The sequence below is a fragment of the Leptidea sinapis genome, chromosome 31 (assembly GCF_905404315.1).
Source record: "Leptidea sinapis chromosome 31, ilLepSina1.1, whole genome shotgun sequence".
In the NCBI taxonomy this organism is placed as follows: Eukaryota; Metazoa; Arthropoda; class Insecta; order Lepidoptera; family Pieridae; genus Leptidea; species Leptidea sinapis.
Genome location: NC_066295.1, coordinates 1,590,058 through 1,613,265, shown reverse-complemented (window position 1 = coordinate 1,613,265; position 23,208 = coordinate 1,590,058). Strand labels below are relative to the sequence as shown.

At 36.1% G+C, this 23,208-nt stretch overlaps 1 protein-coding gene across 1 annotated transcript in view; it reads left to right on the top strand.

Annotated features, from left to right (window-relative positions):
- Positions 1 to 236: 236 nt before the first annotated feature.
- Positions 237 to 23,208, top strand: part of LOC126974162 (clathrin heavy chain) — a 52,873-nt gene continuing 29,901 nt past the window's right edge. Inside the window, exons 1-8 of the mRNA XM_050821596.1 lie at positions 237 to 334; positions 510 to 619; positions 2,340 to 2,565; positions 12,965 to 13,222; positions 14,197 to 14,385; positions 17,384 to 17,638; positions 18,175 to 18,371; positions 19,002 to 19,182. Of these exons, the coding sequence (XP_050677553.1) occupies positions 578 to 619; positions 2,340 to 2,565; positions 12,965 to 13,222; positions 14,197 to 14,385; positions 17,384 to 17,638; positions 18,175 to 18,371; positions 19,002 to 19,182 (1,348 nt within the window). The 5' untranslated portion in view covers positions 237 to 334; positions 510 to 577. The remainder of the gene's footprint in view (positions 335 to 509; positions 620 to 2,339; positions 2,566 to 12,964; positions 13,223 to 14,196; positions 14,386 to 17,383; positions 17,639 to 18,174; positions 18,372 to 19,001; positions 19,183 to 23,208) is intronic.

Below are 23,208 nucleotides of genomic sequence, written 5' to 3'. Positions count from 1 at the left end.
GCAGGGCTTATCAATTATTATCATCAGCTGAACGTCCTGCTCGTGCCTTATTTAAAAAAAAAGTAATTCCGCTTGAGATAATGTTTTTATTTAATCTGTGCTTCCAAGTATTGACTGTGATCTCTGAACTGCGATCGAGAATGACTTTTAAATTTTGGTTCGTTTGACTGGAAATTGAATGAATGTTGTATCCACTATCCAGTGCATCAGTGATCAGACTTCAATTCTCATTCATTTCATTCATTTGTGTATGTGGCAGAAGTGGGTGTTACTCGTATGTTACAAAATAATTTCATAAACTGTTAGTTTATTCATGTAGATTTTTTTTACAATAGTGAGTAAAAATATTGCATATATTTGAAGATGTCCCAATTTAGATACTAAAAACAAAAAAAATATTTCGTATCATTATTATGACTGAACGCCATGTTGATACGTGATTGTCAATGGTGATTTTTTGTTTCGGTTGAAAAACAGTGAAATTGAAATTATTGTGCTAAAATTTTCAGACTTCGCGATATTGAAGATCGCTTGCTATCTAATTTGGTTTGCTTAGATTGAATAATAAACAGCAATCATGGCTCAAGTATTACCAATACGATTTCAAGAGCATTTACAGGTGAGTACACATACGCCCATCGACTTATTGGATTTACCGAACTACTTTTACCTGAGGATCTCTATCTTGTATAAAGGATGCTGCAGGTGGCACACATTAGTGCAACTTTGCTCTAAGAAGATATTATAGGAAATTTGTACATTGCGCAATTGCATATGAATATTCCACTTTTTCCTACGAAATTGACGTGCCGGTATTGATCTGTTCTACATAATATATTTTCCATCAAAGGGTTGAGGGTTCCCTTATTTGATATGAAATAGGGGATACGGATGTTATGCCACATTTAAATATTCCTAGACATGGTGTTATATGAAGTTACAATTATGGCTTATATTAGGTATTACAGAGCTTGCCATTACACTGTTCTCTAAGTACCAGTTTAATTAATATTTCAATACAATTTCAGTCTCAACACTCCAGAAAATGGTTGTGTAATTTCTACTTATTTGATATAGTTAGGTCCCAAATTTAATTTTGTGGTATGTGATGTGACAAAATGAATTTGGGAATGTATGCATTTTTCAATCTTTGTTGAACTAAAGTAACTGTAATAGGGTAAAACTTAATTAAATTAGTATAATTGATTGCTAGAAGACATGAGAAGCAGACATTTTTTAATCCCACAATAAAATTCCAAGATTTTATTACAATCCTGAATGTGGCTCTGTCTGCTACATTTTCAAACATTTCTGTAATATTGTGTCTGATTAGTGGAAGGTATTGTGCACTTATCAGCTCTATAAAATGTTTCTGTCAAAAGCAATTAATGTTTCTACATTATATCAGTACTCACTAATAAACTTTCATCAGTATTTCCCCAAAGTAACATCTAGAAAAAAAGAAACTATTTTGACTTTCTCCATCCTTTTCACAACCCCAACCAACCTGGAGACCCTGATAGCATGCCAAACTTACTCTAGTTTGAAAGTAACTACTTTTTTAAAAATTTGTTATATTATCAAACTCCGTTCAACTTAAAGCATATTATATAATTGTGATGTACATATTCTATATAAATGTGGTGGTTAGTGTCAATTGTTGGTGGCTCTCTGATTACTGCCAGCAAGCTTCATCAATATACAAATGTTCACAACTGACAGGCATTTTTCTGCTTACTTAAATAAAGCAACCAAATTCAAAACATACTTGAAATTTTATTTTGTTAGAGAATCTAACAGCTCTGGGTTTGACTTTGCCTTAAACAAGAGTAATTTAGAATAAAGTCTTATTTAATTAAATAGAGGTTACAAATATAAAACATGACTTCATTCAAACCTAGCAAAAATCAGATGTCTGTCAGATTATATATAAATTACAATTATATTGATAATGTTTATATAAAAATATATTCAGAAACTATTTCTATGCCAAAAGGTATGCTACAAAATAATTGTCAGATATTGTTTCACTCTTGTGAACAACAATTGGAGAATCACAAGGCTCAGCGGGCTGCTCCTTCACCAAGATAGGCAAAAAAAGGACTTCCTGGGTATCACACCTATGAAAATCCTGGGTAGCTTCCGTATTGCCTAATTTTATTCCATAAAATAAAAAATCGGCTCAAACGGATAAAATTTTTATATATAATATAATATAGACATACATAGAGCATATTATTTTTATTTTCGCAAAATTTTCTGAGTACCCACATATAATAAGACTAGTAAGATGTACCAAAAATTAACAGTCAGAAATTAAGAGTCAAAAACTTTTTCAGCTCACAAACATTGGTATCAATCCGGCATCAGTATCATTCAACACCTTGACAATGGAGTCAGACAAATTTATCTGTGTTCGGGAGAAAGTTGGTGATATTTCTGAGGTGGTTATAATTGATATGGCCGACCCTACCAACCCTATACGTAGACCCATAAGTGCTGATTCAGCTATCATGAATCCAGCTAGTAAGGTCATAGCTCTGAAGGGAAAAGCTGGAGTTGAAGGTAAGAAACAAAAAATTTTTGGTAAGGAAGTGTGATTCTTGCAATTAATATAACAAAGTGTTTGCACCTACCGTTACCGACGTACCGGGTACAACAAAAAGAAAAGAAATGTCATGGTATTTCACTCAAGAAAGGCCCGGATATTTATTTGAATGGAAGGAAACTAGAAATATTAAAATAGTTTAAATATTTAGGTCATTTTGTCACCAGTACTCTAAGTACGACATGGACACAGAGAGAGATAGGCGAAGTTCAGCTGTTCAATGGAATATATATAAAAAGATGTGGTGTCGTGGGACACCAGGTGGGAACGAAGTTCCTTTGTCTAATGTAGAATTGACACAATTTGTAAAACAAAAATTGTGTTCAATTTTATGTAGGTTTTCTTGATTTTTCTCTTAAATTTTGCAGATTAGTTTTTATTTAAGTACAGGAAAGTATTTAGGAAATTCAGTATTTTAGGAAATAATAAATTACGTAAAATAAAAAAAAATCGTTATCCAAATTATCAATTAAAATAACAAGATATGTCTCTTTATATTTGTTTGACAACATAAAATTACATAGAAATAGAAATAATTACAAAAAGGTATTATACACCACTCGCTTGTGTATACAACTGTCGCGCCTGCGCACGTCTCATTTAACGGTTTTATTCCAAGGACTTTTCTTACGGTTTTACAATCACATTTTTTTCAGTTCGGTCCCGCAGCAAAATCCCTATCTCCTCCAAGCCTGCCGTAAGGCACTTCGTTCCAATAAGATTTAGGCAGTGCAGTAAAAATGTTAAAAAGCTTCTGCTTACCTCATACTGTCAGTCTTTTATTCAAGCAATCTCGGGGTTGATTATAAGTGTAAGCCCATGAACATCTTAAGAGTTCAGTATAACAATATATTTAAAATGTTTATGGACCTGCCACATTACTTTAGTGGTTCAAGTGTCCAAATAAAAGTATTTAATGTGTTACTAACCCTAGAATAAGATTTTACTACCATTGTATTGGCCACATATAGCCTGAAATAAATGATATTATTAATATGGGAGCATAAACTATATTCAGTCGAGATTCTGTCTGCTTGGCCTCTGTCGCTGATTAAAATGTTAAAACTTGAAAACAAAGACAATACACACATTTCACTTCACAGAGGCGTTTTTAATGTAGGTATACAACTGGTATCCTTACTGGCGTAAATGTTGTCGACTATGATTTTTCTTGAAACTCTAAATATACAAAATGGAATAATGTTATTCTGGCTTCATTCTTCTTCGTCATTCAAATACAAAAAAAGATATCAACAATTTAATAAGTCCTCGATAGCATTGGCACAGCTATAAGTTACTAGAGCATTTGGGCAAATTCGTATTTGTGCAGGTTGTAACTTTGATATTGCATTATAACTTGCCTCTATTTGGCATTAAGACACTCCTACATTTGTGGGTAACTCGGGAAAGGGTGTTCTTACATAGGCATTTGTAGAATTATAACTTGATGATTTGCCAATATCACTTAAGAATCTGTTGTGTACTAACGGTAGCTAAAAAGTCGCTAGCCGATCATCAAATGTCTTTTGCGGAAGAATAACTGACGGTAATAAAGAGAATAAGAAGACAAAAGGGCTGTTGTACTCATAACTACACAATACTGCAAATTAAGTGATGATTTTACATTGTTACTTTAGAACACTATAAAAGGCATTTATTTTCTCAAAATTGATTCCTTTAGAATTCTTTTTGATGTCATTTCTAATAACTACTAGATACTACTACCGCTTCGGAAACAAATGGCGCTCTGAGAGAGAAGAAGCGGCGTAAGAAACTCTCCCAGCATTCTTTTTTTGCGCTCTTTTCAATAAAAATATACAATATTGTACAGTCATTTCTATCGCAATAAAATAATCATAATCTAGACCCAGGCTGTCCGATCATTTAGATATTCAGCAGTGGAGTAATAGGATTTACGACAGAGCCATTTTTTTATAAAACATTTAAATTTATTTATAGATAATGCCTGAACAGTGGCTGGGACTTTTTTATACAAGTGTATACATTTACCATATATATATGACTTGGGAGTTGGGGGTAGGCGAAAAAAAGGCGTAGTAGTAGTACCTTCGTTGAACTAGTTTTGTGGAGGAGTAAGTGACTGAACTTATAACACGCCTTTATTTGTTATGACGTCATTAAAACGCCCACGATACTCGGGGGTAGCTCGAAAAGAGGGCGTAGGCAGATCGCCAAACTGTAACGACATAGTGCGGTAATAGAGCGCTTCTTTGGCATTGATTTTGTACTCGAGCGCGTCATTTTTATGTCTTCAATCGCCCTGTCTTTTACTCCTATTAAATTGAGTCATATTATAATTAAACAAACGTCAACCAATTTAGATGAAGAATCACTATACTACTAATATTTCGTTTGATTGTGGTTTATTTTTACGGATAATTTATTTTTTTAATTCTATCAATTTTCATAGTGCGTTGTAGGTTTTCCCACGCTATACAGATTAGAAGTACTTACGAACGTCGAGTAAGGCTGTTTAGACACGACTGCCGCCATCTCTATCAAGTCGGCACCGAGGCGTCATGTGTCAAGGGCCTGCCCCTCACCCGAATAGATGATAGGCACGAGCCCATCGGTACGGACGTATATGACATGATAGCCGATTTATTCTTAGCCATTTTATGAATACATATATGATATTGAAGATTTGGGTTCTTTTTTTATTTATAGACCTGTCGGCATAGGTCTCTCAGTAGATATGACAATCTTCACCAGTTTAATATTGTCTAATTGACGTTTGCTCAGGGCAATCTATCGGGTCTGCTGGAATAGAAATTGGCCGAGTTTCATTGAATTTATTCATAAAAGTTACAAACACCCAAAATGTTAGTAGGAGTTAGTATGTATGCTTAAATAAATTAAATATTATATACTCTTCAATATTATCAATTACGGAGCGACCCACCTGAAATGGTGTTACAATTATTAATATTAGTAGTCCATTACTATCATATCAGTCTTCCCTCACGGGGGGCATATCGCCCTCATTGTAGCATAAATGAATGAATGAATGAAAACTTTATTAATAACAAACACAAACCACACAGAATAATACAACTAAGAAAGACTTAGAGGTAAAAAAATAATAATTAAAAACTTATACTTAGCATAAAAATATACAAATGATAAAAAAAAAATGAAACAAATGTATGCATAATATTATAGTGATTATCTTAATTTAAAAGTACTGTGTAGCAGTCATTGTTATCAAAAGGAACTGACTCAGCGTCATGCTGCATTGGAATAATACCAACACAGCGCTGATTTTCAGCAGCCCCCAGGTGACCCATTGAGTAACTATTAATGTTACAATTTGTTCGCGTCTCTAACAGCTCTTAATAACAATATTTACCTACATGTCATTTATTTCAAGAATTTTAACCCTTTCAAACCCATTACGATAAATTGAATAAAAATAAGATGTAACAATAAAATTATTATGCATGACAGTACTTAATAAAAAAAATTGGAAACCAAAATTGCCCCAAAGGGGGGTTCGTACAAAGAGTAATGCACTGATAAAACTATTTCCGATTATTGTCACCGATAGCTAGAATTGGAGTAAGGGATTCTCCGGGTGCTCAGAATATACACTGATAATTTCATTTTCGGATTCGCGAATGCGAAACCAAATTCGAGACCAAAAAGCCGCATCTCTTAATCATATCACTGCGGAATAATCGGGGACTCTGGCGTCGGCAAACATGCCCGATGCACTGCAATATTTGGGCAGTCTCATCAGAAAATCTAAAGAGCCACAAAACAAAGAGATCTTAATGTATAGACAGACGTCACGAACAAAATTATTATAATGTATGTGTAAATAAAAATATTTTTATTCTACAAAATTTTATATTAAAATTGTGATGACCAATGACTTCTCTGTGTGAATATCATTGGCCGCAAGATATTTTTATTTTTATGAAAATACGGGACGAGACGAGCAGGACGTTTAGTTGATACGCCTTGCCCATTACAATGCAGTGGCACTCAGGATTCATGAAAAAACCCAAATATTCCGACACTACAAATGCGCTCGTCACCTTGAGACAAGATGTTAGGTCTCATTTGCCCAGTAATTTCACTAGCTACGGCGCCCTTCAGACCGAATTACAATAATGTTTACACATTACTGCTTTACGGCAGAAATAGGCGCCGTTGTTTTTCCCATAATCTAGCCGGCATCCTGTGCACAGGAGCCTCCCACTGGTAAATAAACAGATAACGCTAGTAATATCCGTTGTTGTACTAATACTATTACATATTTCGGGCGCATCACTAGAGCTCAAACAATGAAGGCCATATTATACTTTCTTCTAGTGCTTCTTCACTTCACTTCACTTGACCTACAGATGCAGATGCATTACATTTACTTTAATTATAATAATATACATGGAAAATATACTACTATTAACGTACCTACAACATTAGTCACGAGGCAAGCCTGTCTTGCAGAGCAGAATATGTACGTTTCGTATCGGATGTATCTAGCAGAAATTATGAAAATGCGAAATAAAAAGAAAATTATTAAAATAGCAACACTTGCTATCAAGTTAATATTATTATGATGCATATTCGGACGTTAAAAGCATTAAGTTAAAGGATATGAAGCCAACAAAGCTGGGCTCCTTACTGTCGTATTATAAGCTATCAATACTTCTGTTTTATACCTATGTATATCATGTTAAGCACATCGGCCGGGTGTTGTTAACCTTTTTATGTATGTTTTTATGATAATTTCCTTTGTAAGTAATGACTATAACAGATATATGGGCCTCAGCATGCATTATGAGCGGTGTAATAGTGTCATGTAGGCTCTAATGAAATACTAATGACTTTTTGGATTAATAAAAGTAAAAAACTATCACCATATCATGCGACAATACGGAATAGTGTAAATTTTTTAATGTTTATATTCGGTAATTTACAATGCTGTAATAACTGCAATTACCTAGGTAATTAACAAATATATTAAATGCTGTAATAAATATTATATTTCATTTTAAAGAGCAATAAAAAAGGGTTACCGATCAAATGTAATATTTGGATTGCTTTAGTTGCAGTTTCTGCAGTTAGATAATCTATATTCTAATATATTTATATTATACTCATATTTACGCCTTGTTTTCCGTTCGTCGTTCCGGTTAATACTAAATCACTACTACTACTACTACTACTACTACTGTAAAGTAGATCCTGTAGATGAAGCCACAACCTGAGAGTTGAACAAAGCAAACAGAATTTTATAACGAGGTGGTAATCGAACGGTTAGCTCGGTGGTTTAGAGCACCGGCACGGAACGCCGGAGGTTCGAATCCCGCATCGTTCATAAAATTTTGTTTTTCAAATTTTATTTGTGTATTAATCCTAGAAGTGAGGGTTATTACTTTAAAAACATAACAAATTGTTTAAATCACTACTACTCCCTTTATAAATCGCCTGTGAAGCGACATGTTTTACGCGCCTATGTTACTTCTGTATGCCATCTTATTTAGATTTTATGGTGAATAAAATACCTATTGTTTTCGGATTTATGGTCATATATATTATCTCTAAAAGTTGTTTCATCGAATACTTTCTCAGTGTTTGTAAAATGCTGTCTATGTTCTTACGTCATTCACAATGAGATTCGAGTTCCAACACGCGACAACGTTCCGATCGCCCACGCTGTATGAGTCACGCATGCAAAGTTTGATCTTTTACATAAACACATAAAACTGTACCAAAACTGATCAAGAAAGTCTAATGTGCTTACGATGTGTTTATTGTTTGAACATTTTTTAACAATCTTGGAAGCGAAGCCGCTAATTCCACCTTTATTTTTGATAATACTTTGTATATATTGGACTACAATTTGATTACATGGTATCCATTCAACAATTTCTACCTAATAAACTTCTTTACGGGAACCTTATGAATAAAGAGCATTTACTTTTTGCCCTGAGCTACCTCTGCGCGTAAAAAGAATAAAAACGTTGCAGGCTTATGGTTATGTTAAGGTCCAATTAGGGTTTTTCGATGTGGGAGGGCTACGACATTACGAAAGGGCCATATCCGATGGAATTGGTACTACAATCTACATCTACAGCGCGTACACCTTCCTTAAAGGCCGGCAACGCTCTTGTGATTCCTCTGGTGTTGCAGGAGAGTGTGGACGGCGGTGATCACTTAACACCAGGTGACCCGTACGCTCGTTTGTCCTCCTATTCCATAAAAAAAAAAACAGAAAAAAAACAAAACCAGGGTTAATTAGCGGTTGAGAACTGGCGTCCACCTCTCTTCTCTTTACCACAGCAGTTCTTAAAAAGATTTTGCTCTAGGAGGGTACCGGCTCTACCAAAGTTCAAACGGTAATCAAACCAGACAACTAACTACTTTGAGGGGGACATCCACTGGCAGATACCTTATAAGTTAAAAAAGCTAGTCCTGTATCAAAAAAATATGTAACACATGAGGATGTGTGAACAAAATTCAATTAAAGGGTGAAATAAATTAAATAAAGAAAGAATTAAAATCGATTAAAGAATCCTGAGCTGCTCTGCATTGTAATGGGCAGGGCGTATCAACTACCATCAGCTCAACGTCCTGCTCGTCTCGTCCCTTATTATAATAAAAAAAGGGTCGGATTGTCACGCAAACTAAATTACAGGGATGGTTAGCGGACGGGCGGTCACAAATCAAAGAGAGAACAGTTCGATTCAATAAAATGAAAGTTAAAAGTTTTCATAAGTCGAAAACTCTATTTTTTATGGAAGAGGAGGACAATCGAGCAATATGGGCCACCTGTTGGTATGTGATTACCGCAGCAGCAAGGGAGTACTCTCTTTAAACACCAGACAAATCACAAGAGCGTTGCCGGTACTTTAATGGGTCCATCTGTCTGTAACAAGCTGCCGAACTCGATCAAGAAAGATGCAACTTCTACAACGGTATTTTAAACACAACTTCGAAAGTGGCTTTTCGAACATACGTTTTACTCAGTGGAGGGGTTTTACAAGATACCAGTTATTTGACGTACGGCCGTTCCCGATATTCAGTCTATCTCCTGTTGTGGTCTACTTGAGATAAAAACTCGCTGTGTGTCAATGGGAGGACGTATAGGTTACCAGCGATAGAAGTTTGAATGGAAATTGCAATTCACGGGTATCAATATAAGGCGATAAGAATGACTTATCGGGTATATTGGGACACCTTCAGATTATTGACAGCTAATTACTGACAGTAGAACGTAGTAATTTATCTCTATTTGTAGATAGTATATTGGGAACGGCCGTAAGTGACACTTAAGAAGTACAATATTTTACAATACGTAAAAAATATTTATTTTATTTATCTAACATAACAAGAATTACATAATATTGTATTATTGTGAGTAAGGTACTTCCCTATCTAAAATGATAATTAGAATTTTAATTGACTGATTTTTTTTTTACTTTTAACAATGGTGTTATTAATAAATGATTTGATTTATAAAGCGTCGAACTGTACATATGAATTCGAAAGCCGAAAACACATTGTTACGTGATAGGCGACGATTGAACTGCTGGCTCCACGGTGAGAGTCTACGGTTCAACTTATTGCGCCACCGGCGTCTCCTTAAGTTCAGTAATACATGGACAGACAACATGGCGAGATTATAAGGGTTCCTTATTGCATTTCGGAAGCCTGATAACTGCGAGACGGCACTTACTACAAGTTGAATGCTTTTTTCGATACATCGACTTTCCATGTGTCCGGCAACTAAAATATTTTTGAGTTTATCTTTTTTTTTATGAAAATAAGGGACAAGACGAGCAGGACGTTCAGCTGATGGTAATGGTTCCGCTCAGGATTGTTGAAAAACCCCAAAAATTCTGAGCGGCACTACAACTGCGCTCGTCACCTTGAAACTTAAGATGTTAAGTCTTATTTGCCCAGTAATTTCACTAGCTAAACCGAAACACAGCAATGCTTACACACTACTGCTTCACGGCAGCAATAGGCACCCTTGTCATACCCATAATCTAGCCGGCGGTGCAAGGGAGCCTACCACTGGTATCTTATTTGTAACTAGTACATGTGCTAGTAGAAACATCTATGGGCATTTCAATAAGGAAATAAAATTCAAATACCTACCTACTATTCTCACCCTCCGGATGTTTTTCTATTCATCCAGATTGCGATTCTCAAGGAAGTTACTTTCACGTAAAACTGATCTGTGACTTTCCTACACATATGTCCACGCAACAGCCAGTGCCGGTTTTCGGAAATCTATGGCGCCGGTCATCTGCTATTCAGACCATATGAAAAAAAGGCAACCGATAAAATGAATATACTATTTACTCAAAAAAGTTTAAATATTTTAGTTTTCTAACATTTAAATTTTAATCTTATTACGGAGGACACAAAAGTCTTTGTATTCGGCAATTCCAGGTGATTTGATTAACAGTGTTGCTAAGTATATTATATTCTAGATTGAGATATTGTCTATCGCAGAGAAGTTAAATAAATATGTTAAAGTGACATTCAGGCCAAAAATATTACCTGAGTTCATCACTCAACATTCAACCATCTGTATCTGATGTAGTATCTACAGTTAATTTCATTTGGAGATCATCACATAATTCAAGACGGTCTGGCTTTGCCGGAATCTTTTATGAATTGTACGAAAAAAAGAAATCAAACAAAAAATTTTGTTTTTCATATTTTGTGTATTCATCCTAGAAGTGAGGGTTATCACATTAAAAACATAACATATTGTTTAGATTTACAAGAGCGACATCTAAAGTAAATTTCCTAATATGCAAATATTATATATATATATATATATATATATATATATATATATATATATATATATATATATCAATGATATGCTGCAAATAAGCAATATTCATTGCTATGCAGACGACAGCACGGGGTATGCTTCCTACACCGGCCGTGCCAACATGTCCCGGGATAGCGTCGACGAGAACCGGATCAAACTTGTGTCTGAAATCGAGACTATGCTTTGCAAAGTCTCGGAATGGGGCCGACAAAATTTAGTCCAATTCAACCCCAAGAAGACACAAGTTTGTGCGTTCACCACTAAAAAGTCTCCCTTTGTCGTATCCCCTCGATTCGAGATCACTCCTCTAACTGCCACAGCCTGTATTGGCATACTTGGCGTCGATATATCGAGCAACGTTCAGTTCCGTGGTCACTTGGAAGAGAAGGCCAAACTGGCCTCTAAAAAGCTTGGTGTACTCAGTAAGGCGAGACAGTACTTCACTAAAAGCCACCGCCTGCAACTTTATAAGGCGCAAATTCGGCCTCACATGGAGTACTGTTCTCACCTCTGGGCGGGTGCTCCCCAGTACCAGATTCTTCCATTTGACCGCATACAACGAAGAGCGGCTCGAATCATCGACGATCAAGTCATCTCCGATCGGCTTGATTCCCTGGCATTGCGTAGAGATGTGGGTTCTCTCTGCATCTTCTACCGAATTTATCACGGGGAGTGCTCAGAGGAGCTGTTCGGGTTGATTCCAGCGGCCGAATTCCACCATCGGACATTACGTGCAAAGTACCATCCGCACCACGTAGACGTCTGGCATTCCACAACCGCGCGTTTTCTTCGAAATTTCTTGCCTCGCACAGCCACTTTGTGGAATCAACTACCGGCAGCGGTCTTCCCGAACAGATACGACTTAGGGACCTTCAAGAAAAAAGCATACTCCCACCTTAAAGGCTGGCAACGCATTTCTTGCCACACCTGTTGTTGCGGATGTCCATGGGCGGTTGCCTCACCTCTCCCCATCCCGTGAGCCTCTTGCCCATTTGCCCCCCTCTCATATAAAAAAAAAATATTGGGGTTGAGCAGTTTATCAAATGTAAAGTAGATCCTGTAGATGAAGCCACAACCTAAGAGTTGAACAAAGCAAACAGAATTTTATAACGAGGCGGTACTCGAACGGTTAGCTCAGTTGGTTAGAGCACCGGCAGGGACGCCGGAGGTCGTGGGTTCGAGTCCCGCATCGTTCATAAAATTTTGTTTTTCAAATTTTATTTGTGTATTAATCCTAAAAGTGAGGGTTATCACTTTAAAAACATAACATATTGTTTAGTTATTTTTTATTTTTAATGAAGAAATTTTGATTCGGCAACGATTACTCTAAAGGGGGTTTCGTATTGGACCGAGAGTAAGGGTAGCGATTGTTTGACATTGATATAAAAAATTATGTTCTAACAATTTGCTAGTCTGCAATCTTTGGGAGTTATAAATAATGTACATTTAACATATATTGTAAATTCTGTTTTTCTGTATATAATATGTTTAAAATAAAATTTGATATAACTTGTTATTTTGTTATTTTCTAGCCGCGCAAAAGACCCTGCAAATATTTAACATCGAGATGAAGTCCAAAATGAAGGCGCACACCATGACCGAGGACGTCGTCTTCTGGAAATGGATTTCTCCGAATACCCTCGCGCTCGTCACCAAGATGTCCGTGTACCATTGGTCTATGGAGGGAGACTCGACGCCGGTCAAGATGTTCGACCGCCATACATCGCTCGCCGAGTGCCAGATTATCAATTACAGAACTGATCCAAAGCAGCAATGGTTGTTGTTAGTCGGTAAGTGGTGTGAGCTACACAACTTAGCTTAGTAAAATTTTACTAGTACTAATAACAATTCGGTGTTGTTAAGAAGACACTGCCTTTACAAAATGTACTATTTAGGTAGAACAATAACTATTAGAGATTTGTGTCATTATTGTTTTATTTGACAGTGTACAAATGTCCCTTATCTGGTCATGATAAATTATTAGACCCTGATATTAAGGCTGGCACTTAACTTCATTGGAAGTTAAGTGCAAAAAGCAGCTCCTTGCCCACCTTACTGCATTCTATCATAAAACATCTCACGATAAACTAACGATCCGTTAGGAAAAATGTACCTTAAGATTCTGTTTGCGTTCTTTAAAATACTTGAACCCAAAAAGGTCCGTACCATCGTGCTTATCATAGCTTGCTGTCACCTTAAAGGGGTTCCAATAATTGTAGAGCTCAATCTTTTTGCTACCGCACTATGGCGTACAAACACGGGCAAACGATCTCCCTTATACCAAATAGCTCAAGCGTATAATGCAAATTTTAATTATATTGTTATTATGTACTCGTCAGATGGAATGTTCAAGAAACAAATGAAAGCTTTGAAATAACTTACCATTGCGTTTACGTATTTAAAAAGTAAGACGATCACAGAATTTGAAATTTATATTCTTACTTTTATCCTTCTTTTTTGTATTTATTTTTTATTTATAAATGTTGACCCTTTTATCATAGAATAGTAATTCTATGTAGCTGCCCTTTCTCAAGATTTGTAAGTTTAATCTGTGGTGGATATGATGCTGGTGGTATATATTTTAGTATCACTTATTTATGTTGTGTTAGCTAGTAAGATCACTGTTTACCGTCATAAAAAAAAAAGAAAACTCTGACTTCTGGTATTGCGGACATGCATGGGCGGCTGGTTTTCACATCTCATCAGTTGTGCTGTGTATGTAATAAAAAACATTGAATACAAATAGTAGTATTGTGATATCCAGGTATATCAGCACAACAGAACCGCGTAGTGGGCGCCATGCAACTGTACTCCGTGGAGCGTAAGTGCTCGCAGCCCATCGAGGGTCATGCGGCATCGTTCGCCACCTTCAAAGCCGAAGGTAACGCTGAGCCTTCCACGCTCTTCTGCTTCGCCGTACGAACTGCTCAAGGCGGGAAACTGCATATTATTGGTAAGTAAATACTGTAATATTCCTTCAAATGTTTCAAATTGTTGTGTGGATTCCAAAAATGTAGGCAATGGAGCTATCGATATTTTCTGACGTTCACCGATTTGAAATTATGTTTTAAATTTGAATTCGCTTCAATATGTCTGTTTATTATTTTGTAATTTTAAAAATATATTAACATAGGGAAATGATTTAAGTCAACGCTTTCGAAGCGGCCACAGCTAGTAGAATATAATTCGATCTACTTTCCCATGCTCGTCCATTCATCGCTGATATCAAAAGAAAAACCGGTAAATTAGTCTTTAATGAAATGAAATCTTAAATTTATTTTAGGGTATTCTATTCGGCTTTTATTAATTAATTATATTTCCATGCAAAAATCGGGTGGAACGAGGATTCAAGTTTTTCAAAGCCCTTTGAATTCAAATGATGTTGAATATCAAGCTCTTCTTGTGGCTTCTGGTGGTCTTGAATTAAAATATATTGTTTCACAAAAGGGCTGTATTATGTAATTTATATAACATGTTGGTAATGTTAATGCGTGTGCGCGCAGGACAAATTTTTAAGGCGGCTGGGGGCTGGGGGCTTACTCCTAAAATCGATATTCGATATATCGTGGCATTAGTCGTGTCGAATCCTACTCTTAGTTACATCGTATTCAATGTCGAAACGATGATTGAATGAACGAAACATTTTTCGATATTATCGGTCCTAACCCTACTCTTAGTTGAAAATGTCAGAGACGAATATTCGAATTTGACAAATAATCAAACGTCACTTTTACGATAATCTCAACGACACCTTCTAGGCTGTCGTTGTCATTATCGTTTCAAGTTGTATAGATATATTCTATATAACTATCTAACTATATATCTTAATAAATATTATTAAAATAATTATATGTGATTTACTATTCAACAGGATTTTTTTACTCCCAAGTAATTTAAGTCATTCTGTTGATTGTTTATAAAAGGCATTTATTTTCTCAAAATTGATTCCTTTAGAATTCTTTTTGATGTCATTTCTTATACTACTAGATACTACGACCGCTTCGGAAACAAATGGCGCTCTGAGAGAGAAGAAGCGGCGCAAGAAACTCTCCCAGCATTCTTGTTTTGCGCTCTTTTCAATAAAAATATACAATACATTGTACAGTCATTTCTATCGCTATAAAATAATCACAATCTAGTCCCAAGCTGTCCGATCATTTCGATATTCAGCAGTGGAGTAATAGGATTTACGACAGAGCCATTTTTTTTTATAAAACATTGAAAATTTATTTATAGATAATGCCTGAACAGTGGCTGGGACTTTATTGTAGAAGTGTATACATTTACCCTTAAAGCTATTATGTATCTTATGGGTAGAAATAATGCAAATGGCCGCCTGAGAAATAGGAAGTCGACGAGAACGGTTGAATTACTCTATAAATTTTAGTATCCGCAATTTTTGTATTATTTATTCAATTTGAAATGGTCATATTAATAACATATTTTATTAATAATTACATTTTGTGTAAATTCAAATTCAAAATTCAAATTCAAATATTTTTATTCAAAATAGGATTTAAAATCACTTATTGAACGTCAAAATCTACCACCCATTCAAAAGAGACTGCCTCAGACCTGAGAAGAATGGGCGCAAGAAACTCAGCGGGCTTTTTTTTTTTAATATAAAATATGGATTACAATGTAATATCGTACAATAAACATTTATAATTAAAGAGCCTGAGGGTGTTCGCTTTATTCCCAGTCCGTGGTGTCATTAAGAAAATCGTTTATGCTATAATAACCTTTCCCACACAAACGTTTTTTAACAATTCTTTTAAATTTCAACATGAAAAGGTCATACCAACTCCACATATAGAAGGATTACATTTTTTTTGAGCAACAAATACTTGATGCACCCCTGTGCCATTTCATGCCATTCAGATGAGAAGACCATAATTGAGGACTGACGCGACATATCCATGGTACGCCATTAAAGATAGCTCATAAGAATTCGTCATTCGTCTCAGTCTTCTAAGTACACATACAAATCTACAAATTCTAGAGCATACATTATCAATGTCATCAGAGAAATTAAGGTCCTAATTTAAGATTACACATAAATATGTAGAACTGTCAATTATTTTAATATTTATTCCATTATAATTAATATTTACATCAGTTTGTCAACCTCCTTTTACACAAAATTGCATAAACTTCGCTTATAATAAATTCACAACTAGTTCATAATTTAAATTATCAGTATTAGAGGGCATGAGAATCGATATATCATCAGCAAACATAAAGCAACGGTGTTGAATTGTTTTTTGAAAGTCTTTAATATAATTAATTAATAACAAAGGACCCACTTTTATAGTTGGAATAGGAAGACTGATGAGTTATTACTTCTTGCTTTATATTTACCCGTTTATTTGCGCACATTGCCTGCGTCCAATTAAATATGATTTAAACCAAGATAAAGCAAGGCCTTACCATACCTTTCCATTTTTCCTAATAAAATATCGTGATTTACAAAATCGAAAGCTTTCAATATATCAAGATATAGAACAGTTGCCTGGTTTTTGCAATCAAAATTCTCAATTACTGACTTCAATAGGTTAAAAATGGCAAGGGCAGTGGATTTACCCTTTTGAAATCCACATTGATTTGGTGAAATTATATTAAATTTTAAACAGTAAATCATTAGTCTTAAGTACGAAAACTTTATAGATATATCTCATTTATCTCCTTTTTTTAAAAATGGTATTGTGCGTGACTCTTTCAACACATCCCGGTAAATGCCTACTTGTTTCGAATGACAAATTGACCAGATAAGTCAAAACACTTAGAATCGCAATTCCGCAGTCCATAAATAAAGTAATTGCAGACTATATTCCGGAGGCATCTATTTTGTTGCTGTCACTATCTTCATAACTCTATGTAAACATACAGCCTTCCCTTGAAATGGATTTATGTCTTCTGGAATATGTACCTAAGCCTTTTGTTTTTTGCAGAGGTCGGTCAAACCCCGGCTGGGAATCAGCCATTCCCTAAGAAGGCTGTGGACGTTTTCTTCCCCGCTGAAGCGCAGAACGACTTCCCGGTTGCCATGCAAGTGTCCCCCAAGTACGACGTGATCTACCTGATCACCAAGTACGGCTACATACACATGTACGACATCGAGACTGGGACGTGCATCTATATGAACAGAATCTCTTCTGACACCATATTCGTGACGGCTCCACATGAGTCCACCGGCGGGATTATTGGTGAGTTTGTTTTTATTATTTCTGTTACAAAATAGTCAGTTCCATACATGAGTGATGGGAGCATCGCAATTCATTATATTACTCATCGTATTACCACTCTAATAACATGATTACTTATGAATTTATGCCTTAGAGCGCTTCCGTTCTACGTCCGATCCGTATCCGTGAAAACACGGTCCGAAGTAGTCGAACTATTTCTACGGTTGACGGAAAGAAATCGGATGACGGAATCCGGATCTAGTGCGTAAACTACCATAGAAATAGTTTTACGGCTACTCCGGACCGTGTTTTCACGGATACGGATCGAACGTAGTGCGAAAGCATTCTTAGTGTCTCTTAAAGACTTCTTAAATTTTAATCGTAAATTGAACCATTTATTCAAATGTCCACCAAACAAGATCAATCCTAAAAGTACTTATAATCCAGCTCAATTCAAAGGACTAGCAATCTCAGTCAGACAGAATAGTAGTGATTTGTCTGGAATAGGACTTTTCAGGAAGTAGTGCGATTCTTTTAAACTAATATGATTTTTGCAGGTGTAAACCGAAAGGGTCAAGTGCTGTCAGTGACAGTGGAAGAGAACTCCATAGTGCCATACATCAACACAGTGCTGCAGAACCCAGAGCTAGCACTGCGCATGGCTGTGAGAAACAATTTAGCCGGAGCTGAGGAATTGTTTGTGAGGAAGTTTAACATGCTGTTTACTAATGGACAATATGGAGAGGCTGCTAAGGTAAAATATTTGAATTGTGTCGGAATGTTTCAGATGCTTTGAAGTAGAGAGAGATATGGCAGGAACGGCTGCATAAATTTATAAATTAAATGTAGATGGAATGTTTGGAAAGGTCAGAAGTCTAATTAGGGAATATTGAAAAGGGGCAAGGTCAATATCACCGAGATAGCTTGCATAAAAAAGTCAATTCATCGGAGGATATATTCAGTGCATCCTTTTGGGAGACAGGGGTGATCATATATGCAGCTTTTAAACTGTTTCTCCGGGGCATATAAAGAGTAGAGATGTTCCAGGCTCAAGTGATTCCTCTGGTGGTGCAAGAGAATGTGGGCTCATTTGCACAGGATGCTGGCATGATTACGGGTACCACAACAGCCTTTCTTCCGTGAAGTATTGTGTAAGCATTGTTGTGTTTCGGTCCGAAGGGCGACATATGTCTCGTCCCTTATTGTCATAAACAAAAGCTTGGGATTGGAGTGACTACCCTCACCAGGTTATTTAATATACTTATCTTATTTATAAAAGCCACTAGTTTGGGATTAAAAGACATTTAGAACAACTTAAGAACCTTCTCCTTTTTTTCGTCCCTAAAGAAACGACTCACTTAACACTGATGCTTATACTCTACAGGTTGCAGCGATGGCTCCACGTGGCATTTTACGCACGCCACAGACGATACAGCAGTTCCAGCAGGTGCCCACCCAGCCCGGACAAACATCTCCATTGCTGCAGTACTTCGGTATCCTGCTGGACCAGGCTCAGCTCAACAAGTTTGAGTCACTCGAGTTGTGCAGACCTGTCCTCTTGCAAGGTATTTAATATCTATTTGTTATTTGTATATGGATCAGAGAAATATCCCGAAGGACACCTAGACCTTAGCGCTTTTCCCATCCCATAGCATCTCCCCCAACCAACTTCTCTTTCCGTTGGGAGTTCATGTCCTCTCAGATGCTTCCTGTTTTTCGGTGTCCGTGATGCATGGTGCCTCCCATGCCATGCCCACCTCTTTGTCACTACAGAATCTATAGCTGGGCATTGAGCGTTATTTTACCTGAATAAGGATTTGTTTAGTCTGCAGAGCCCAGTAATTGAATACTTCTACCACTACACAGGAAGCCGGCTAAATTATGGGTACCACAACGGCGCCTATTTCTTCAGTGAAGCAGTAATGTGTAAACATTACTGTGTTACGGTCTGAAGGGCGCCGTAGCTAGTGAAATTACTGGCAAATGAGACTTAACATCTTATGTCTCAAGGTAACGAGCGCAATTGTAGTGCCACTCAGAATTTTTGGGTTTTTCAAGAATCCTGAGCGGCACTGCATTGTAATGGGTAGGGCGTATCAATTACCATCAGCTGAACGTCCTGCTCGTCTCGTCCCTTATTTTCATAAAAAAAATAAAAAACTTCTATCATGTTTTTGTTTAAAGAGAGGAGCTCAGATATTTTATCAAACCTTTGAGAGTGTCTTTGGGTGCTGTTTTACAAAGTTGTATAGTTGTTTTTTCTGCTACTGTTTCGAGACCTCTGAAGGGTTATAATAGCCTTTCAACACATTTTCAACATATTTTCGTATCTCAAATGTTCACAAGTATAAAAACGGCACCAGTGTTGCGCTCCTATGATGTGATCACACGGATCGAAGTGGTGAATGATACTAATGTGCATTGGAAAACACGTGAAATAAGCTAAAATTGGCATCTAACCTCTAAACTACTTATAAATTTGATGTTGTGAAATAAAAACAAATTAAATTCCTAATGAATTCTTCCTTCCAAATGAATCCTTATAATTTTGCGCTAACCTAACTGGGTATAATATACCTATATCTTATATCTACTTTATATACAGGGTCTGTAGTAAATAATGGATAATCCTATAAGTGGAGGTAACCCCGATGTCAGGCTACAATAAAATCTAGTTTTTACGTCAGTTTTACCAACAGTGTAAAAATGATGCATACTTTTAGTTTTTTTTCAAAATTTTTGCTCCTTTGATCATTCAATCGGTTGCCATTTCTTTAAAATTAGGTATTTTTGTGTATTTTTTTTGGCATCGTACTCCTAAAGACTTGTTTTATTAAATTTAATTACATTTATAGCCGTTGTTATCGTAAAATATTATTAAAACTAACATTTTAAGTAATTTATTTCCGTTTTTTTGTAATTACTTGTAGTATTGACCCTTGATTGTGAAAAAAAAAGTATGGTGCTACAGCTGCCCATTATCTTAAAAACATGGCTAGTTTGTGTAGATTCTAAAAAGGTATGATAGTGGGTACCTTAGCAAATAATATTAGCTCCAGGAGCAAAAGAACTAAGCTAGGTCGGGATTTCAATTTCTCAAGTAATGTAATAATTTTCGTGATTCAAGCTATAACACACCAAGACATGATTTTATTCCATTAAGAATGCAATTTTAATCTAAATAGTATCTAATCATCTGTTAATTTGCATTCGTAATAAATACATGCGACTATGTGTAACCAGTTACTACAAGTTTATTCCAAATTAAAAGGGATCTTCATGTAAAAATAACAACAAAGACGGTTATACAAAGGCCTCCTTGCGTGTGAGAAAGACATTGATATTTATTGTTAGTAAGAGAAGCATTACAATAAAAAACAAGGTTATTTCTGGTCACAACATTTATTGCTTCGATTACACTAAATGTTCAAAATGTCCTTGCTGCCTAATAATGCGTCTCCTAATGAAGGATCTTTTAATCCGGCGTCCATGGTCAGCTTCTTCAATTTTACGAGCCGCTTCTTGAATACGCGCTCGCAACTCTTCTATTGTATTTATTTCTCGGCTTTATACTTTCTCTTTCATACAACCCCAGTAAAAGAAGTCCAATGGGTTTAGGTCTGGCGATCGTGGTGGCCATAAAATTGGACCCAAACGCCCTATCCACCGACCGGGGTACTCATTGTTTAAATGGTTCCGCACAGAAACAGCGTAATGCGCAGGACATCCATCATTCTGTAACCAAATCATGTTTCGAGTCTCTAGTGGCACATCTTGCAGTAACCTGGGTAACGTACTTTCTAGAAAATTTAAGTAGATTTCCGCGTTTATTGTCGCTGGCAACTCATAAGGACCTATGATTTGCCCACCAATAATACCAGTCCATAAATTAATTTTAAATTGATACTGCGATCTGTCGGCGCGTATCAGTCTGGGGTTTCGTAGCTACCAGCTGTGTAAGTTGTGGAGATTCAAAAATCCATCTTTTCGGCACGTTGACTCGTCACTCCATAAAATTTTGTTAAAGAAATTTGGATTTTCTCTAATTTTTCGTAGCATTGAACGACAAAATGTAACTCTTAATTCCGAGTCCCTTGACAATAATGTTTGAACCCTTTGTTAATGATAAAGGTAGAGTTCGTGCCTTTTTAAAATTTGGTGCACTGATTTTTTAGGTATACCAGTACGACGCGAAATGGCACTTATGGACGTACCAGGGTCTTCCTCCACTAATTCCAACACTTCAGCTGGATTGTGTCGTTGAGGTCGTCCTTCTCTGGCTCCGCCAATACCGCTGCCAGGAAATCTTCCTTCTGAGAATGCACTGTGCACCCTAATGAACACTCTGTAGTCGGGATGCCGAGCATTTGGGTATCTTTCACGATAAACTGCAGCTGCTCTAGTAGCGTTGTCGTTGCATTCACCGTAAATGAAATGCATGTTTGCATATTCGGCCGGAGTGTATTGTTGAGGCATTACTCCCACAAATAAACAAAAGAAAACTCAAAGTCCGTTAATAGAGCACAGTTGTCAGGGTCACACGTTAACAAGTTCAAAACAGGAGGCAAATCAAAGTCCAGTAAGAAAGCAAAAACGGTTAAATGTAAATACACAAAAAACAAACGTACGCATGCGATAGTCAAAATCACACACGGGAGAGATTCGCGCCTTAAGGATAAAAAACCAAAGCTGATGCGCTGTCCTTCTCACACGCAAGGAGGCCTTTGTATAACCGTCTTTGTTGTTATTTTTACATGAAGATCCCTTTGAATTTGGAATAAACTTGTAGTAACTGGTTACACATAGTCGCATGTATTTTTTACGAATGCAAATTAACAGATGATTAGATACTATTAAGATTAAAATTGCATTCTTAATGGAATAAAATCATGTCTTGGTGTGTTATAGCTTGAATCACGAAAATTATTACATTACTTGAGAAATTGAAATCCCGACCTAGCTTAGTTCTTTTGCTCCTGGAGCTAATATTATTTGCTAAGGTACCCACTATCATACCTTTTTAGAATCTACACAAACTAGCCATGTTTTTAAGATAATGGGCAGCTGTAGCGCCATACTTTTTTTTTTCACAATCAAGGGTCAATACTACAAGTAATTACAAAAAAACGGAAATAAATTACTTAAAATGTTAGTTTTAATAATATTTTACGATAACAACGGCTATAAATGTAATTAAATTTAATAAAACAAGTCTTTAGGAGTACGATGCCAAAAAAATCCATTATTTCCAATATTTGTTTTGTATGGACAAGAGAGAATTTAATGATGCACGGTTTGCATATTTTACGAAAAAAATCCTTGATGTTATTTAATATTATTGAGAAATTCATAAAAAAAAGTATTTTATTTGTTATGTACAGAACAACATCTGTAGGGTCAGCTAGTATCTTCCTTACTATCAGGTGGCAAGCATAAAAAATGTCCTTCTTTATACATACATACTAAAATTCTATTGAATTTGGTCTCAACTATCGCGTAATTAGCTATTTTTAGCGTTAAAGAATACGTTAAACAATAACTATATAATAATGAAGTAAAATAACGCTAGAGCTCACGTTATTCATAATACA